General features: G+C 39.8%; 1 protein-coding gene across 1 annotated transcript in view; it reads left to right on the top strand.

Moving 5' to 3' along the window:
• Positions 1–13,998, top strand: part of KL (klotho) — a 48,650-nt gene that overhangs the window by 23,125 nt on the left and 11,527 nt on the right. Inside the window, exon 2 of the mRNA XM_017818539.1 lies at positions 8,931–9,441. Within this exon, the coding sequence (XP_017674028.1) occupies positions 8,931–9,441 (511 nt within the window). The remainder of the gene's footprint in view (positions 1–8,930; positions 9,442–13,998) is intronic.

Consider the following 13,998-nt stretch of genomic DNA (forward strand, 5'->3'; position numbering starts at 1 on the left):
CAAACCAGAGCATGAGTTTCATGCTCTGGTAGATCACTTTGCAGGTCAGTGTGAGTACTGGAGCTTTTGTATGTTTATTTAGCTCTAGCACGCCCAAAACAATTTTGATGGCAATGATTGTGTCTTGGTCTTCTTCTAAGTACCGCCTGAGCACTGTGTCCCAGATTCTGAGTCTGTTATCAGGGACTATTTTAGTTCACTTCAGTACTGCAAGATTGTCTCTAAGCTTTAAATCACTCAAGGGTACTGCTCTGTACTTTTATCTTCTTTTTGTACTCTGTTTAAGAATCTCTCATATCTTAATATTCACATGGGTCACAACATTCCTTGAACTATTTTTGTGCAGTTCCGTAATTAATCTTTTCTGTCAGAGGTAATGGAAAATGATTAAACACATCAAGTGTCTCAGAAGCACTTGTTGTCAGAAATAAAGCTATTTTTATCTTGTCTCCCATTGCTTCTCAAAGCCAAATGCCGTTTAATTCTTTTCCAGATGACCTTTATATTTCAGAGATTCTTTGCACCTCAGGAGACTTCAAACTGCTTTCCCAGCCCACTCATCTCTTGGTGCTTTAGTTTATTTGGACAGGATATTGACTCCAATGGTCGTGCCAGCCTCTGCGTTGTGGTGAGTGGAGGGGAACAGGCACTTTTCGTCTTGCTCTCACCTGGGCATTAAAAATGGCTTGAGTGAATTGTGACCTGGAGGCATTCCCCCCTCCTCTGCGTGAGAAGTGCTCAGATGCAGGTGATGACAAAAATGAGGTGAGGTGAATCCCTGCCAAAGGTGTACACCTGTGTTTGCACAGCCTCTGATGGTGACAGTGAGATGTGCAGAGTGCATTGGGCAGTACAGCTGCCTTCTCTCTGGCTGCCACGCCACAGGGCACTAGCCCAGCGAGTGGCCTTTCAAAGGCAGGGTAAGCCTGAGAGAGGCTTAACTCAGGGCTTGTGCCATAACATCTCGGCTTTCTGTACTTCAAAGGAAAGGTTTCCTACAGCAGTCACCTGACACAATGAGGTCAAGAGGGTTTTTGTTTCCTTCCATCCCATTGTGGTCACTTTGTGTCTCTCTGCTGCGTATCTATCTGTGATAATGTTCACTTATGGCTATGCATATGGTATGTGAAAGTACAAACCTTCCCAGTCTTTCATCTGCTATAAAATCCAGCAGCAAAGTGTAAAAATAATTCTTACCTGCTTTCTTATCTTTTAGGTTTGTTTTTTATTTTTCCCTTCTGCTAATATTTTTGAAATACCTGCAATGCATCTTGATGCTGTGGCTTAGCTTCATGCTTTCAGGCTACCTTCTCCCTTTCATTCTCATGCTAGCAAAGCTGCTGTATTTTGCCTGTGATGGGAAAAATTGGTGTTTTATCTAGCCACTGCACCTTCAGACAAGGACTTAATGCCATCTTCGGTGCTTTTTCTGTAGAGTACCACACCAAACAGAGACACTGTTCTGGAGTTAAAACATTGCTCTACAACTTAAGGTATCTGGTTTAATTTTTCTTCTTCTATGCATGTTGTAACACCTCTGTTCCCAATTCTTAAAATAGGAGTGATATTGCTTTTTGCCTTATGTGTGACAGGAATAAATCCATTCATGTTCATGAGGCATCAGAACATTTACAATGACCACCACAGTGTGAAAAACAGTGACTAAATTGTATTGAGAAAGGAACTGGAACAAAACAGTGGTAGTTCAGGTGTGTGATCAATACTTAGAACTGTAATTCTAGTAAATTTTACATTGTGTGGTTGTAGATTGAAAAATGTTCACTTGGCATTCTGTGTACCATTTACAAGACAAATTCTGTTCCCAGGTTGATGAGATTGGTCAAAAATAATTGAATTGATCATCTGTGGTAATGTTGGCTAACAGACTTCAAAAAGAAAACTAGAAAATACTTATTTGGGAAGGAATTATTGGGGAAAAATTAAGTTACTACATAACTAACATCTAGAAAAGTCCTATGCTTTATATGTGAAGATCTTATCTTACTAGTTTTGAAATACAGGAAAAACCTTAAGCAAGTATCTGTTACTCAGTATTAGGAATATAATTTGATTGTGAAAGAGAATGTTTGCCCAAAGACTGCGTGGGTAAAACCTACTTGACTTATGATCTAACAGTGAAACTTATATGAAATGTGACATCCTTTGTTGTAGTTCTTGGTTAAAATACTTGCTTTTGATGATATTGGGGAAAAAACACATTATATTTTCCCCTTCCTGGTACAAGGCACATTGTGACTAATCCCACACTAGACTTTCCCATGTCACTCAAACAATTATATCAGTTTCAGAAGGGCTTTTGATGTAGAACTGAATAATGACGTTTTTCTTGGAGGTACATCAGCCCAGTTCATAGTAATCAAAAAACCTTTGTACACCTTTTCCAACTATCTCTTCTCTTTGCATTGCTACATCATAGAATTATAGAATCATTTAACTTGGAAAAAATCATGAAGTCCAATCATTAACCCAGCACTGCCAAGTCCACCACTGTAGCATGTCCCTCGGTCCCATACCTACATGTCTTTTAAAAATACCTACAGGGATGGTAACTCCACCACCTCTCTGGGCAGCCTAATCCAGTGCTCGACAACTCCTTCAGTGAAGACAGATTTACGAATATCCAATCTAAACTCTCCTGGTGCAACTTGAGGCCGTTTCCTCTTGTCCTGTCACTTGTTACCTGGAAGAAGAGACTGGCCTCCACCTCGCTCCAGCCTCCTTTCAGGTAGTTGTAGAGAGTGATAAGGTCACCCCTGAGCCTCCTCTTCTCCAGGCTAAACACCCCCAGCTCCCTCAGCTACTCCTCATAGGACTTGTACTCCAGACCCTTCCCCAGCTCCGTTGTCTTTCTCTAGACATGCTCCAGCACCTCAATGTCCTTCTTGTAGTGAGGGGCCCAAAACTGAACACAGGATTTGAGATGTCACCTCAGCAGTGCAAGTTACAGTAACACTTTTCTGTTCAATTTCGTTAACATGCAAATAGAGAGTTAATACAGGATAATTCATCTGAGTGTGGAGAGCAGTGTTTTTGTGCAGTTTATGTGTGAAATGAATGGTATTATTACTGGTTCAGAAGACACAACTTAAAATTGAGACAACTTTTTCTGGAGGAATGAACACAAATTATGAAATCGTGATGTTCCCAATTATAATTCTTGATTTGCACTTGTGAAGGTTGTGTGTCATGATAAATATAAGTACTGAGAACTTGCAGAATGATCCATATCTGTGCCAGGCTCGGGAAGGTCTTAATGATCATGAGCAGGAATTCAGAGGAGTAGTCAGGCAAACAAATGTCTATGTATCACTAAATTTACTTCACCTAATGATTCTTGGACTATGTAGAACTGTCCTGCAAGAGAGTAGGACTTTGTCAGATTGTGAAGCTTGTTTGCTTGTGTTGAATTACTTCTGCTATCACTGCAGGAATAAGGTAGGACTAGTCCACGCTATGATGTTGCAGGGTTTTTTTTTCTGCTTTGGAAATGTGTTTGACACTTCATCAAGGCTTGGTTTTGGCATTGCTGACTTTGATTCATACAGAGATCTCTTTAAGGCTGATCAAATACGACCAATGTCAGAGTTTCATAGTTGAACATAGATAGAGTGTGGTCCAAATGGGTGTATGGGTGGGAAAGTCAGCAGCAGAAGACCATATCCACTTGAAAACAGCCTGAAACATGAGTGAAGTACAAACATAGAAATGGGCTTAGCTAAGGACAAGCTATGTCTTTCATTTGCATGGTGATATAGAACTTAATGATTTCCTTAGGGATGAAACCACTTTAGGAATAAAGTGGATGCTGTTTAAAAGCTTTCCTGATGGTCTATTCCTGATTGTCTGTTCCTGTTCTCTCTGCACAGAGAGCACCCATCCTAATCCACAGCTTCCCGATGCCAGTTTAGCTCAAGGCTCAATAAGCTCAAGAATCTAGGTATTACCCCCCAGAAAGATGTCAGTCAAGTGTTTGGTGTCTAACAGTATGTGCTGCTCTCTGAATTCAAGTAACAACAACAAGACTACCCAAATTCAACAGCCTGGAGACCAGCACACAAGTTTTAGCTGTTTTGCTCATAACACACAGGTGACTGCACAACCCTTCCTAGAGACAGTTTGTCACCAGCCTTTTTTAGTAAGGTTTTTCAGCCAAGCCAGGTGATTTATGAGCACTGCACACCTGTCTGAGCTAACAAGGAGCAAAGTACCCCTCAGGATCTTGCAAAAACAGGGACATGGAGTCACCATGCTGTATGTCAGTAGAAGTACTGAAGTGTGGATTGCCATGACCTTAATCCTAGTTGGACGTGAGCTAAAAATAAGTCACTGTGATCTGGAAGTAAGATTTCAGATAAATATAAAGGAACTGATGGTGGGTTGTTTCCTACTTATTTTGTCTACACATAACTCCAGTTATAGGTAATAGATATCTAGAAGGTTTCAATTGTCCCAGCCGAGGTACAGTGTCACTTGAGCTACCCTGGCCTCCAGTTGCTGCTCCGGAAGACCAAGGTCTCACATTGGGTCCTGAGTCATATCTACCACTCACATTCAGGTACATGAAATCCTGCCACTAATCCATAGAGTTATTGGGACCTAGGTAGTGGTCCTGCTGGGTGTGACACTGTGACTGCTGTGCTGAGTAGATTGTACTTGGGAATCCATTAACTCAGTATAAGTAGTGCTCTGTGAGACTTGCCAGGCTATTCAGGTCACATCTGCCTGGAAATGGCAGATATGACCTGGGCCTGTATCATTCTGGAGTGGCAACTAGTTGCCTATGTTAAGGCAGCTGATGGAGCCAGAGATCTCTGTTACCTGTAGTGGGAGCTTGGGCATCTAGCTCATATGTGGACAGTGAAATATATAAGATGTCTTCAACTCAAAAGGAGTCCCACCCTAGGAATAGGACTCATTTGCCAGAAGACGAGTGTAGGTGAAAATTATAATTTGACATGTTCTTTAGCATTCCAGGTATCTCTTTGGAGCTAAGAGATGTGATTTAGGATTTATTGGGAGACTCGCGGCTTTCTGAAACTGGCTGGAATTCAGGCTGAAATGCTCTGAAGTCTCTAAAACTGCATTAGACACCTAGTTTTAGGCAAATGAATTCTGTTCCAGATTTCCATAGAGACTCTCTCCTTTGTCACTGGCTTCTTCCAGCTTTATTTCTATGCCATTTTGGCTGCTTCTTTAATCTACATCCACAGAGCCTGGGGTCTTTGATTCACTGTTTTCTAGGTTTAGCATTTTTTTAATGGAAATAATACAATTCCACTTCATGCACACTCCAGAGGGCAGACGTTTAAGTGGGCTTCTTCTTGTCTGCTTTCATCTACTTATAGAATATGTCTTGTTTAAACTGAATAACAAGTTTTGTCTGTTATCAGTAGAGAGGGACACCCAAAGAGTGACTCACCTGCATGTCTTAGACAGAAGTTGTCTCATTTTCTGTAGAGGCAGACTAGGTGACTTGCTTAGAAAGTAAAGTTGAGTGATATGATCTCACATTGCTACACTTCATCGTTTTTCATTGCAATGAGGGAGTAAATAGCCCCTCCTTGTGCATATAGAGGGATAACCAGCAGGATTCCCTTCCTCCTTTCTTCATGGTAGATCCAGAGCTACATAAATTCTGGAAGATCTCTCTCCACTGACAGGAAACAGGGAGGGCCAAGAGTTATGGGGCAAGTCCTCCACAGTCCTTGAGATGTTTTATGGATGGGCAGCAAGTGCAGATGACAGATATGAAACTGTGTGTTTGAGAGTGTGCATGCTGGTATCTTAACATTTGAAACAGGAAATCTGGGCATGAGTCACATCCAACAGAGGAAGAATATATGGCCCCTTTATGAGGGAAAATTTGGGAGTGCAAATTTGAGTTGCAAGTGGTGATAAATTTGTTCCCAGTGGCATTTTAAAAATCATATTTAAAGTGTTGGGTGTTGGTCATGATGTGTAATGTCTTTTGTTCTTTCATCAGTGTAATGGAGCTTTGCTGTGGAGTAAAATGAAGTCTGTACTTAGGTCATCTCTTATTTTTGACATGAGACTTCGAAGTCATTACTGTCATTTCTCGCTAGCATCAAAATCTGTTGTATTAATACAGACAGATGGTTGTGCTGCATCATGTTTATTGGAGCTATTGATGTATTATAATGAGAGCGACTGAGAGATTGATTCAGATACACTCACATAGGTGTGTACTGCGATTCACAGTTTCCAAGATTCTTTTTGGGTTTTGGTGACCAGTCTAAAAGGGTATGGATCTAGTCTCCTGTAGAGCTGGTGTCAGATCTGCACAGATGTTTTGTATACTCAAAGGCAGCAGATTTCTGTTTGGGGGCTACTGAACTGAGCCTTGATTACTGATCTTACCTTTAGTTGTCCTTTACTTCCAATTGTTTTTCTCCCAGCTGTGCTCATTAAAATTCTGAAAGAACAGTAAAATGATAGAATTTGCTGTTATCCTGGATAAGTAAGAATGACTATGTCAAAAACTATTTTCCTAGTAATGCTGGCAACTGGAGGGGATTATAGTTCAAAGCATAAATGGTAAGAGTATATGAAAAACAAACTGAACAGCAACTAACAATAAATTAATTATAAAATTTGCCAACATGCAAATTGCATGGAGTAAAATTATAAGGCTTTGTATATAGTTTATATTCCAGGGAGAGCTAAAAATGCAAGTGAAATTTTGATTAATAATCTGTCATATATATTCATTGGATCTATGACTGTACGGTAAGAATGGAGGTTCATGTCATCACAGCACATATGAACAAATACTAACTGATGAATCTCAAAATGCAGCTGTAAATTGGGAATAGTTATTAGGTAGGCTTTATTCTAATGAGTAGATCTCAGACTCACGGGATCACACAATGGGTAAGGATGGAAGGGATTACAGTGGTTTATCTGGTCCAACCTCCCTGCTCAAGCAAGGTTATCCTAGAGCACATGGCACAGGATTATGTCCAGATAGTTCTTGAATATCTCCTAGGAGGGAGATTCCACAACCTCTGTTCCAGTGCACGGTCACCCGCACAGTAAAGAAGTTCTTCCTCATGTTCAGGTGGAACTTCCTCTGCATCATTTTCTGCCCGTTGCTTCTTGTCATATTGGTTGGCACCACTGAGAAGAGCCTGGTCCATCCTCTTGACAGCCTCCCTCCAGATACTTATAGACATTGATGATGTGCCCTCTCAGTCATCTCCTCTTGAGGCTGAACAGGCCCAGCTCCCTCAGCCTTTCCTCATAAGAGAGGTACTCCAGCCCCTTAATCATTTGCTGCCTTCTGATGAACTTGCTCCAGGAGCTCCATGTCTCTCCTGTACTGAGAGGTCCAGAACTGGACACAGCACTCCAGATGTGGCCTCACTAGGGCTGAGTAGAGGGGCAGGATCTCTTCCCTTGACCTGCTGGCAATGCTCTTCCTAATGCACTCCTGGATTCCGTTGGCTTTCTTGGCCACAAGAAAACACTGCTGGCTCACGAACAGCTTGTCATCCACCAGGACCTCCAAGTCCTTCTCCACAGAGCTGCTTTCCAGCAGGTCAGCTCCCAGCCCGTACTGGTGCAGGGGGTTGTCCCTCCCCAGGTGCAGAACTCTGCATTTGCCTTTGTTGAACTTCAGACAGTTCCTCTCTGCCCATCTCTGAAGTCCTTCTGGAGGACTGCACAGAACTCTGGGGTATTGGCCACTCCTCCCAGTTTTGTGTTGTCAAATCTCATATTTTTACTTTTTTACCAATGACCTAGAAAAAAACATGACCATTTCTATGAATGTGTAAATGGCAAAAGATGGGATATTGATTCATGGAGCAGTCAAAATTCTTTGATAAGATAGGTTCAAAGAAAAGATATGTTTTAGGTGAGGAAGGGGTCTGGAGATATGGTAGTTAAGATGAGCATATGCTCACAGTGTAATTCTACGGCCATATAAGCAGAAATAGTGTATTAGATTGTCTCTGGTTTTACTGCTGGCAAGACTTCTACTGGCATTTTATGTCCAATTCTGCTTCTGCAGTTTAAAACTGATGATGACAAATTGGAAGAGAATCAGAGAAGAGCGATGAGAATGGTTAAAGAGCTTGAAGGTAATGCCTGAAGGTAATGCAAGGCTTCAGGAACTTAATCTGCTTAGCTTTCAAAGGGAACATCAAGAGACTGTTTCAACTGACTATGTAAGATCACAGAAAAGAAATTTGGTAGAAAATACGTCCTCACAGTAAAAGATAAAATTATACCAAGACAAATGCTTAAAATCAGATGCTAGGAGTAAATAGCAAATATTAATAAATTTAATTGAATTATTGGAATAATTTTTCAGGACCTGTGGCAAATTGCTTTTCACCAGACTTTTAAAAATCCAGATTGGTAGTTATATATTCCTATATTGTGTGTTCTGATTGAAAGAGAATAAGTTCAAAGGTGTTTCTTTGTTTTGTATTGTTTCAGAGATCTGGGCATTTCTTAAGAATAGACTTTCCTTCTTTATATAACTGTGAATCTACAGATAAAGTGATATTCCTATAATGAAAACATGCTTTGAAATATGTTTGGTTAAATGCGTTTTCATTTTCATAAGTACTAGAAGTATGTCTGAATTCAATAATAAAAGTTAATTAAGGTACCTAGCTAAAAGTGTGTTCACTACCTGGAATATTATCTCTTGGAAAACTGAGATCCATCTTTCCTCAACCAACTAGCAATTTCTAGTTGATATGTGGTATTTAAGAAAAGTTAATTTAGGTGTTGTAAATTACTGATGAAAGAATAAGACTGAACCCTTAAGTGCCGTGTTTATTTGATTACAACGTGACACTGGCTGTCTGTACTTAGACTAATTGTGTTACTTAAAATGGATTTTTGGGTCCTTTAATTACAGTCTTTCTTTTCAACAGGCTCATGCTAAAGTCTGGCATCTCTACAATGACCATTTTCGTCCAACTCAAAGAGGAAAAGTGTCCATTGCCCTTGGCTCACACTGGATAAAACCTCAACATATGACTGAAAAAAACATAAAAGAATGTCAAAAATCCCTTGATTTTGTGCTTGGCTGGTTTGCTAAGCCCATATTTATAGATGGTGACTATCCAGAGAGTATGAAGAGCAACCTCTCATCTCTATTGCCTGAATTCAGTGAAGTTGAGAAGAAGTATATCAAGGGAACAGCAGACTTTTTTGCTCTTTCTTTTGGAGCTACCCTGAGTTTCCAGCTTTTGGACTCACACATGAAATTCCAGCAGTTGGAATCAATCAGCCTGAGGCAACTCCTTTACTGGATAAACAGTGAATATAACAAGCCCCAAATATTCATTGTGGAGAACAGCTGGTTTGTTTCTGGTACTACCAAGAGAGATGATGCCAAATATATTTACTATCTTAAAAAGTTCATTATGGAAACTTTAAAAGGTAGGCCTGAGTTTGTATTAATATGTGCTTGAAAAAATCATGAGGCAGTATAGCCTACAGAGATGTGTTAAAGCACCAGTCTGAAAACTGATTTTAGTCTTCAACATTCATCTTGGTGCTTTTGAAATGAGACTTCAAATCCCTTTCCTGGGTTTGTTCTTTTCTTGAAGATAGCATTTGGTGAGCTTGATGCTGCTGTCTTTGAAGTCAGCAGGAAAAATTCTACTGTCTTTGGTGGAAGGAAGTGCAAAATGTCTGAACTGTATTCTCAGTGGACTTAGGAGAGTTTACTTTGTTATTTATTAATAATTGTTTTCCTTATCTGAATGCATAGGTACAAAACATGAGAATAAATATGTGAGGAGGTAAACACTATGCAATAGGAATTCCTCTGGGAAAAAAAAAACAAACAAAGACTGAAATAATTAATTTTAAAATGAAAAATTGGAACCTTTTCATTCTGCACCTTGCCCTGACACAGATTTTACATTGGTGCAGCTGTGGGCATCAATCACAGTAATCTGAATTTACGTCAGTTTAAAGAAAACAGAATGGTTGAAGTTATATAATCTAAATAACTTAATTTGTTAGCCTATTATTTTTTCCAAACTGGAAGAGAAATACATCACCTTATATGAGGGTTATTTTCTAACTTCCCGTTTCCTTATGGAAAACAGATTTTTTCAATCCTAGTAGTCACCAATAAGCTGTTGGGATGCCCATTTCCACTTTCATTGTATTTTCATTTATTAATTTACAATTTAATAACTGATTTACTCATCTACAGTTTACTGTTCTCGTTTTAAAAAGAGTATTATTGTAGCTATTAGTTCAGATGAGATAACCATTGTGTTACATTACCATTTTCATACAGTGGATGGGTAAAAGTAGCTTTTATTTTATTCTCAGCACTCATGAAGATGCGGAGGACTCCCCAGTTAGTTTCATCTGCTATCCCACAAACCTAATTATTGCAAATAAATTAAAAGGTGAAAAAGTACCTGAGTCAGTACTTTTCCAGAAGAATGGAAGCAAAACAGTAACTAACTGTTGCAAGTACAGTATCCCTAGTTTGCATGAAGTCAGATGAAGAGCTCATCTTCATGAAGGAGTCATATTTCAATTGCCCCTATTTCTGCTTAGTTTTCAATTTGCTGGAAATACATACATGGATCTGCCTTTTAAGCACAGCTGGCTGGAAGCAATCTCAATTTACAAAGTGTCTTTCCTTTTAATGTGTCACTCAATAAATAGTAATAACAGCAACAACAGTATGACAAACTTGTCATATTAACTTAAGAATACTAGCACTTGACTAAACCTTTTATAGGAAAAAAAAAAGAAAAAAGAAAGCAGAGACAGACTGGATCTACAGAAGGGACTTTGTTGTCATTAAAATGAAAATTATTGCACCCAAATCTTCTGCTGTTAGAATCTGCAAAATGCAATGTAAATACCAAAGTTCTCTATGCAATACCTGGGGGAATTTAGTTGAGAAAGATCCACAAAACACATCATGCATGTTGTACCTCATTAAAGAACTAAGACAAAGGCACATGTTTTCTCTCTGAAGAGAGAAATAAGCTATAAAGCACTGCAATATGTGTTCTTGAACTATTTGCCATGAGATTCATTCCAGCAGTCAAGGGACAGTGAAATGACTTTGGAGCTATAGCACTGAGAAGCAAGGATAATTAATTTAGACACAGGGCTGAATAAAGGTGGCTTTGCTGCTTGCTAGATCTGGATGGTATCTTTGCCTTATTGTGTGCATGCACTGATTCAGACAAACTTCTTATTTCTGCATCTACATTAACAAGTAAATGCAGCCCAGTTGGAGCAAGCCTGTACAGTAAAAACAGTTGGTGTTGAGGGCCAGGTGTCCACACTGTGTATACTCCTGAAGTCCATTTCTGCATTAATTTCACCTAAAAGGAACCTAGGTCTTGCATCCTGAGACCATCCGTGTAAACCAAAGCACGATGAGAGAGATTTGCTCAAGAAGTGTGCTCCTGATTTCAGCTGAACTGCTTATGTAGGTGTCTATTCTGATACTACATGTGGTAGACAAGCTCTGTACATGTTTCTGGTGGGTTTTTTTTGGTTTGTTTGTTTTTTGTTTGTTTTCTTGTTTGTGTTTTTGTTGTTGTTTTTGGTTTTTTCTTGTTTGTTTGTTTTTGTTCTGGGAAAGGATCTCTATTTAGGATTCACAGCCCTAAATCCTTTTACTATTTTTGATTTTTCTTTTCTTCCAGACACCATTTAAGGTTGATTAGAGTAAATAGAGCTGTAATATAAAGTAGTTGAATTTTAATTAGAGTTGCTAATTGGTTGGAGATGTCTTCTCGCATATGTAGGTATCTCACCATTTACTCTGGGGTCATATTCACTTCCCAGCTCTGTCTGTGGTGCAACAAATAAATGAATTGTGTTGTAAGGCAGAGCATGTTTACCAGGAGGGCAAGCAAGTTCCTCTGGGCCATGTTGACTAGTGGAGGGGTTAGGTCATTGTCTGGGGAGTTAACAGGCCTGAATTCAGAATCTTAAGGAGCAGAGGAGCAGCCAGGCCCCTGACAGAGCGGGACCAAGCTCTTCTCAGACATGTGCAGAGGCAACACATATATCCTGGGAACCTTCCACATGGAGGCAGGGGCTGAAGGCTTCACACACCTCACCTTCAGACACCGAGGTTGGAGAGCAGCTAAGCAGAGGGTTTTAAAGATCTGTATTTGATTCTTATGAGTCTGCCGTGTTTCCTTGGATGACTTCTGCATTACTGAGCTAAGCAGAGCATGTGCTGAACTGCTGTTTAATTTTTAATCCAGCTCTGGCAGAGTTCTGGTCTGTACAGTGTCACACTTCAGGCATACTGTGCAGGATTGCTCAGGACAGGAGTCACTTGCAGTGGGTAGTATGGACAAGGCCACTAAGTTTCAGAAGCAAGGACAGTTTAGGTTTCAGTCTGCCTGGTTTGCACACCAACAGACATAAAGAAAACAAGGGAGACATAAAAAGGAAAAAGAAAAAGGGAAAAAAAAGAACACATTAATTTTCATAGTGGTTTTCCAGTAATGTGCAATCCATGTGGAATACTGTGTTTGAGGCTTCCAGACTTCTAGGAACTTCCAACATTTTTTCAAATTACTTCTTTAGTAGGTGACACTTAAAAGTTAATACATTTGTAAAGAAGGATTTGAGGGGGATTTTTACGAGGTGCTCAGGAAGTGTGGGAGTGCTGTGTGATGACTTACAGAAGGGGTGAGATGCTGTTCAAAGAAATTCTCACTGAGACCAGTTAACACAGTGAACCTGTATTGGCTTTTACTCTGCTGGTATGGCAGATGTCATCATGGATGCATGCAGACATTAGAAAAATACTGACATTTGCCAAACACAAAAGAACGATGCCTTTAGAGGGAGAAATATTCCATTTCCTTAGACATTTTCTCATGACCTTTGGCGGAGACTGGGCCAAATTTGTTGCTTATTGAGCTGCATTGTTCATTTAATTGATTCAAACAGGGTTACAATCAAGAATCCACGTGGTCCTTTGTAACTGATTGTAATGAGGTACAGTGATAAAACCAGGAAATTAGGATTTTGATATTCTGGTTGCCTGAAATAACGCTTTCAGTGTTAGTAGGCTGGAAAATATTATGTTCAGTCAGTACTCAGTTTGGGTTGACAGAAGATGGTGAGTAATAAAGGTAAACATTGCTGCCTACAGAGCCAAACACGAGTTCAAAAGAACATTTAAGAATGTGCTTAAATGCATTGCTGAATTAGGGTGGGTCTAATTATGTAATTCAAATAAGCACACTCCTTTGTGGTTTCCTGGAGATGAGCCTTGCCCAGGAACATTTTGCTAAATTTCAGTGTTTAATAAAACTAAAAGTGAGTATCATTTGGAATCTTAAAATAAAACTGTGGTGCTGGTAATACTAAAAGATGCCAGTAGACCCTGCTATTAACCTTCAGTGTGTGGTAATTCTTAGAAGTCAAACAGTTGACCTAGAACATATGCATATTTTTAGAAATTCTTAAATATTTAAACTGGAAAATGCTATTCCATAAAAGATGTAAAAAGACAGAATTATCAAATAAACAGAGTCTTCCTGCATTATCATTTCTACTTAAATTCTGTGGTTTTAAAAATTCATGAGCACACCAAGAGTGCTGTCAGGGTTTTCTCAATACATATTTGTTGTGGCGGGAGGGGGAGGAGAAAAAACAAAAGAGTATAACTTTTGTTTGCACGCAGAGTAGTGCTGCAGTAAGGGCACTTAAGCTCCCTGGATGAGAGCTGCAGTGTGTGATTAGCAGAGGGCAGTGCAGCGCAGTCACCAGTTCAGTTGCTGCAGATGGTTCAGGTGCAGCATGCTCTGCTCTAAGGCTGAGGTTTGGCTCACCTAATTAGCAGCACTGCTCAAACCACTGCTAAATGGCTGCTCTTTCTAAATCTTGCTTATTTAAAGCCAAGCCAGGTATCTCTGCTGCCTTGCACGGTGCACCCATAACCTGGCAGCTCCTTGAGTGCAGTTGAAATATCTTCCCTGA

The sequence above is a fragment of the Lepidothrix coronata genome, unplaced genomic scaffold, assembly GCF_001604755.1.
Source record: "Lepidothrix coronata isolate B3197 unplaced genomic scaffold, Lepidothrix_coronata-1.0 Scaffold69, whole genome shotgun sequence".
Lineage (NCBI taxonomy): Eukaryota > Metazoa > Chordata > Aves > Passeriformes > Pipridae > Lepidothrix > Lepidothrix coronata.